Source organism: Elephantulus edwardii, unplaced genomic scaffold (genome assembly GCF_000299155.1).
Source record: "Elephantulus edwardii isolate Elephantulus edwardi_28Jun2011 unplaced genomic scaffold, EleEdw1.0 scaffold00113, whole genome shotgun sequence".
NCBI lineage: Eukaryota > Metazoa > Chordata > Mammalia > Macroscelidea > Macroscelididae > Elephantulus > Elephantulus edwardii.
Window position 1 is genome coordinate 216,415 of NW_006399863.1, and position 6,829 is coordinate 223,243.

General features: G+C 42.7%; 1 protein-coding gene across 1 annotated transcript; it reads left to right on the plus strand.

Annotated features, from left to right (window-relative positions):
* Positions 1-757: 757 nt before the first annotated feature.
* On the plus strand, positions 758-1,276 carry LOC102868403 (galectin-related protein-like). The gene has a single exon (XM_006892191.1). The coding sequence runs from the start codon at positions 758-760 to the stop codon at positions 1,274-1,276; it is 519 nt and encodes a 172-aa protein (XP_006892253.1).
* The last annotated feature ends 5,553 nt before the right edge of the window (positions 1,277-6,829 follow it).

The following is a 6,829-nucleotide window of genomic DNA, read 5'->3' on the forward strand; positions in this document are numbered from 1 at the left end:
ATCATGATGCTGTCTACTGATCTGGTGGTGAGGATTTTTTGTTTTATTGGTGTTGAGATGTAATCCATATTGAAGGTTGTAGTCCTTGATCTTCTGCAGCAAGTGCTTCAAGTCCTCTTCTGTTTTGGCAAACAGAATTGTTTCATCTGCATAATGCATTTTGCTGGTGAATCTTCCTCTTCTCTGGATTAGGCAAAGTTGACCCAATGACACCAAATAACAATAACAGTTATGGCCTACCTAACGTAAAATAGAAGATTATTGCATTTTTATGCCCATGATACACATTGTGTGATTTACAAACCACACAGCACCCTTCCTCATTAGTGTCCTATACACAACATGTCATGTGTATATACACTTACGAGCACTATTTCCACCATTAAAAACAAAACGAAGTCTTATTGTCATCAAATTGAAACTGACTTCATCAATGTTAGCAGGTTTTCAGAGATGGTAAATCACATGAGAAGAGATTGCCCATCTTTCTGCCTCCGAAAAGCTGGTAGACTTGAACTGCCTGCATTTGAGTTGGCAGTACAACTCTTTAATCACGAGGCTACCAGAGCTACCTGGTCTGTTATCTATGGAAATTAGGTAATACTCTTGTATCTCTCCAAGGCTAAAGTATATCTCACTTACTCAGAGCTTTTTATTAAATCTGTCTTAAACTTTGAGTAGTTTAAAATATATGTATAGGCCCTGCGTCCCCGCCTGTGGGACACCAGCCGCGCGCCCCGCAGCGCCGTGCGGGAAGATGGCAGGCTCTGTGGCCAACAGCGATGCCGTGGTGAAACTAGACGATGGGCATTTAAACAACTCCCTGGGCTCTCCAGTTCAAGCCGAGGTGTACTTCCCACGATTGATAGTTCCATTTTGCGGGCACATTAAAGGTGGCATGAGACCAGGCAAGAAGGTGTTGGTGATGGGCATCGTAGACCTCAACCCGGAGAGCTTTGCAATCAGCTTGACCTGTGGTGACTCGGAGGATCCCCCCGCTGATGTGGCGATTGAACCCAAAGCCGTGTTCACAGACCGCCAGCTCCTCAGAAACTCCTGTACATCTGGCGAGAGGGGAGAGGGGCAATCAGCGATCCCCTACTTTCCATTCATCCCGGACCAGCCATTCAGGGTGGAAATTCTCTGTGAGCACCCGAAGTTCAGAGTGTTTGTGGACAGACACCAACTTTATTATTTTTACCACCGCATTCAAACGTTATCAGCCATCGGCACCGTAAAGATCAACGGAGACCTCCAGATCACGAAGCTCGGCTGACGCTGGTTATAACCCGCCTCTGTATCCAGTAAGGATCAGGTGCCACGACTGTTGGCCTTGAAGAACTTGCCCTGGTAAAATCTGGAGGCTTAAAAAAAAAAAAAAAAGACAACAAAACACACAAGGCGAACTTCACTGTCTCCTCATTCTGTGCGATGTCAACTCAAAAGGACAGTGTGGGCTGTAGGCTGCCCCCCCCCCCCCCCCGAGAACCAGCGAACTGCTGGGACAGAGACACCCACCGAGCCGCTATTCCCAGAACAACAACAAAAAAAGAAACACTCATTTATGCTGGATTTTATTCAGACTAAAACAAAAATGGATTTGCGAGCGGATAGCAGTTTATTCACCTTTTCAAAAGCACGATGATGCTTGGAAACAAAAGTGCTAAAGACCTAAACCATAAAAAACAAACAAACAAACAAAACGGTACACAGAAATCAACAACCATTTCTGCACTAAAGTCAGTCATGGTAGCACAACCACATTGTAGTCAGGCTATTTCCATAGAATGTAGGTTGTTCAAGGCTGGTTGGTTGATGTTTTTTTGGTTTTGTTTTTTGGGGGTTTACTTTTTTTTGCACAGCATAATGTTAATTCAGATTTTAAGAACTTCCTTGTAGTTATTTATTTATACTTCGTGTCTGTGCTAGAGAATGAACAATGTCTCAGAACAGCAGATTACAAACTTCTGAATGTACAAGTAGCTTAGGTCTGTGAGGGGGAAGTGACCAATTACAATCATGGAAAAGGTGACAATTCTACCTTCCAAAAAGTGAATCATTTCCGCCACACGCCTAAACCTAGGATTTCTTGATATAAATTCCTGTAAGTGCTTTGGGAAGGATCTTTGCAACGTTTAAGTAAAACTGCTTTTCAAGTTACAAAAAAAAAAAATATATGTATACAGAATTGAAATGTTTCTAACATTCTTACAGTTTAAATGGGATGTCCTGAAAATTCTCATATCTTTGGCTAAAAGCAGAAACAAAAAAACCCTCAGAGTCCCAAAGACTATCCATAGGAATGTTCTTCTCTGTCTTATTCTTCTGACATTTAATCCTCCTCCTGCCCCTATCTCTTTCCTTCCTCTGTCTCCACTCAAGAATGGAACAAGTAATATTTGGGATGACTAAGGTGCGCCTGATACAGGCCATGGTATTTGCAATCGCTTGTTATGCATCAGAGAGTTGGACAATGACTAGGGAGGACAGAAGGAGAGTGGATGCTTTTGAGCTGTGGTGCTGGAGAAGGGTACTGAATGTACCCTGGACTGCCAGGAAAACAGATTTATATTGGAGAGGATTAAACCAAGCTACTCCTTGGAGGCAAGGATTCTGGGGCTTCGTCTGACATACTTTGGACATGTTGCCAGGAGGGATGGGTCCTTGGAGAGGGACATCATGCTTGGGAGGGTGGAGGGACAACGCAGGAGGGGAAGACCCTCTATGAGATGGATTGATTCAGTGACTGGGGTAATCGGGATGGGTGTGTCAGAGGCGGTGTGGTTGGCGCAGGATAGAGCAGGATTTAGGGCTGTTGTGCATAGGGTTTCTATGAGTCGGAAACGACTCGACGGCACGTAACAACAACAACAACAACATCTGAGGATGCCAAATGAAATAGCCATAGATTGAGATCATAGACTTCCAATTCCAAATACTCCCTAGAACAAAATTCAATTTAAGACAAAAATTTTTTTAAAAAAGAACACAACAGAGATATGATGTCGGAGAATATCATGCATAAAAAAGAGTCGTATTGTGAGTTACTGTTGAGCCATAGCAACCCTGTGTACAATTTGCTTAATGCCCCACTGTCTTCATTGTCTTTTCTATAAGCAATTCTCTCACAATTTGGACCATGAATTTTGAATGTCTTTTGGCTTAAAAGGAGCCCTGGCAATGTATCTTATCATATTTCGGGCTACCAGTTGTGAGGTGGGTGGTTCAAGTTCATCAACTCCTCTTCATGAGATGAGTAGCCTTAGCCTCTTCTTGTTGAGATCTACAGCCCAGAGAACTTGATGGGAAGTTCCTGTGAGATGGAATTGACTCAATGACAGTGACTTTGTGTTGAGGTTTTTGTTTGTTTGTTTGTTTGTTTCAACTTGAGCTAATCATCCAGCCCTGTGTTAGACAGAGTCCTGCTCTGTTCCGTTGGGCTTCCAAGGCTAATAATTTTCAGAAATAGATCACTGGATTCTTCTTTCTTTCTTTCTGTCTTAGTCTGGAAGTTCTGCTGAAGTATGTCCACTGTGGATGACCCTGTTGGCATTTAAAATATGAGTAGCACCATTTCCAGCATCTTAGCTTCCCTGGCTCAACAAGTTGACAGGTGGGTGGTGAACAGTGAGAGAGGTTCCTGTTTTATGTCAATTTTGTTTCTTAGCCCATGTCGACATTTTATATATGTCATCAGCAGTGATGTAAAATGTCCTTCCAAAGTTGCATTGTTAGTCTCACCCTGAAAAGTGGAGAGTCACCGAAATGTAGAGTAACCGTTAACCAGAGTGACTTTAGCATCTAGATTTGCCTTGCTAGATACCAAACTCGCTATAATAATGATTTACTCTTCTTTCTTTACTGTTCAAAAGGCAAGGATAATGAAGCTCCCACCTTCCCTGCTAACAACAGCAGGCTTGCTCAGATGACTCCTTTAGAAAACAAATACCTTAACCTGAATATACTGGAAAGGAGTAAATATTTTAGATTTCTACATTTTCCATTACCCGCTAGGGGAATGTTTTTAATGATCTTGTGCGCCATATGGCTTAAATTTATAGTTTAAATTTAATTCTCTGCAGTAATACACCTGTAGATTATTAATAAGTTCTCATTCCTTATGAGACAGTTTGTTACCTTTACACCCATTCGGATGAATTCTCCAGTGGTTCTATCGAATGATTCCGCCCCAGTAGGAAGAATTTGCCAGGAAGGAAGAGAACAAGAGAAGTTGGGACTTGGCAGGAAAACGGGACCATAGCTGGGTCTCCTCATTGGCCGTTTCTCACAAGCCTAAGTTCATGGTGATGGCATTTTGCAAGTAGTGCGTGGTCACACAAAAGGCAAGCACAGACTTTGCCCTAATGAACGTGTGGAGCCTGCCCTGTGTTCAGTCTCTCAAGAATACCAGTAACAGAAAATGAAATCAACGCACGACAGCTATCCTGCCTTCCTCACCTGGGAAGGTGTGCGTGCACCAGGACAGGCACTGCTTAACATTAATCAGCCTCCTGAAGTCATTACATTCACGAGGAAATGTAATTCACATGTGATTACTTTTTAATTTACTCTGTAATCACATTCCAAGTGAACGGGCCAAGCTTAAAATGAAATTTAAAAGTCAAATACTGCTTTGTATTAGGAATTCACAATTTTTATATGCACTTAGGTTAATAAAGATTTTACAATAACCATTTGTGACTGAGCATATGATAAGTTTTTGATGAAAGTTAGTGCCGTACCTTAGGTAAAACGTGTTTGATTGCCCTCCAAGTGCTGAACTGGACCCAGGGAGTCTCCGAACTCCACTCGGCTGAATTCCTGCTTCATTGAAACTTTATTTGGGGAGAAAAAAAATTAGCCAAACACTCCTCAATCCCAGATCTGAAGTTGCAACGAGCTAATGTAGTTTTAATTCCTCCAGTGCCTCTGAGGCACATCCATTTGTTTTATCCGTCATCAGAAAGTGTGTGCAGAACCTCATAATAACTGACTTGAACTCATCAATGGGGACTGCCAGCGCCTGAAGGAAGAATCTTTCTCCACACTGTGGCCTGTCAAGTCTACAAAGTGACAGAGCTGCTGTGCAGGTTTCACAGGGGCCTTTTGCTTTGAAAGTAAAAGCTCAAAAGGCTAGGACTGGCTGGTTGCATGCAGTCATGAATAAGGCTGTGTTGCCAGAACGAAGGCCAATTGGAAGGAATGTACAAGAGGTTCCAGGTTTTCAGTAAAAGTGAAGAATGATTTTTATCATTTTGCCATACCTAGAACTGGAATGTAGAGACTCAGAAATACTCATATCTCCCTCCCAGGAAATATCCAAAGCCTGAATTCCCGTTTGCAAGGATGCTGTGTAGTAATACCAGGCATCTGTCCCTAGCTTTCAAGCCTCAAGACTTTTCTGATATATTTGTGCTTTTCTTGTTGTGCACCATAGAGTCAGAACTGACCCATAGCTGACCCTTCAGTGGGTTTTCAGAGGCAGTTAATTGCACAGGAGGAGACTGCTCATCTTTCTCCTGCAGAGCAGCTGGTGGATTGGAACCACATACCTTTGGGTTGCCAGCGTAACTCCTTACCATAATGCCAGGTGATATTAATTGTATAAAATTAAAAAAAATAAAATAATTTGACCTGGTGAAATATACACCAGGCTTTGAAAGCATAGACCTAATAAGATGATGACGTATTTGTTTGGAGGGTGTGGGAAGTGGTGGCTCAGTGGTTGAATTCTCTTCGGGGTGGATGGCCCCAGTTTTAGTTCTGTTCCAGTGCACGTCAGGCATCACCACTACTCCTCTGTCACTGGAAGCTTCCTTGTTTCTTTGATACTAAACACATCTCAGCAGAACGTCCAGAGTCAGGCAGACTGGGAAGAACGGCTTACCAGTTGTTTCCAAAAATCAGCCAGTGAACACCTTCTGGCTTACAGTTTTCCAATATCACTGTGCATGGGGTCTCCATGAGTAGAAAGCCTCCTAGTCAGCACTGAAAACAGCACCATGAATTTTGACTGGTGCTTCCTTGCATGGGACTTTGCATGGTGTGTGTATATTTGTTTACCTATAGTCCCCAGTTGGAAGGAGGAGTGGCATCCACTTCGATAATAGCTTGCCTTCAGAAACACTATGAACCTGGAGAGAGAATAAAAGGCACCCAAGTGTCAAAGACTTTCCTTCATAGCATCGCCTGTGACTCGACGGCACTTAACAACAACAACAACATAGTCCCCAGCGTACAGTATTACTACATCCGTTTTTTACTCCTTCTTGGAAACATAGATGCTGTTGAGTGATGCCCCGCATCCCTCGCCAGCTTTTGAGTGGCAATATTATTTGTGATATCTAGACAGTGATGTTATCCAGTTTGATTTCTTTCTTCACAAAATATTTGTGAAATCCTTGCTGTTACTATTTTTTCTCCACCCCCCCCATTACTATTAATGAGGTAAAATCCTTCACAAATTTGTTTTACACCTGAAACCCCAGTCAAGTACCTCTTACTCTGAGCACCTCATCTCACATCTCTGTTCTCTTCTTTCATTCTGCTGCTTCGTCCTTTGTGCTGGTCTCTGACCTCGTGTGTATTGTACTCTGACAGTGATGTGTGCACAAAGCTCTTTCTTTATAGCCTGTGTGCAGGGCTAGAATCTTGCACGTCCAGCAGCTAGCCCTTGATTGATCCACAGAAACTTTTAAATGTGTAAATATGTGTGTACATAGATGGAGACCCTACACTTTCACAGTGTCACTTCTCAAACATGCTGTCTCTCAGAGCCATGTAGACATGTCTAGGGATGAAGATCTGTGGCACAAGCTTGTCCCTTTAC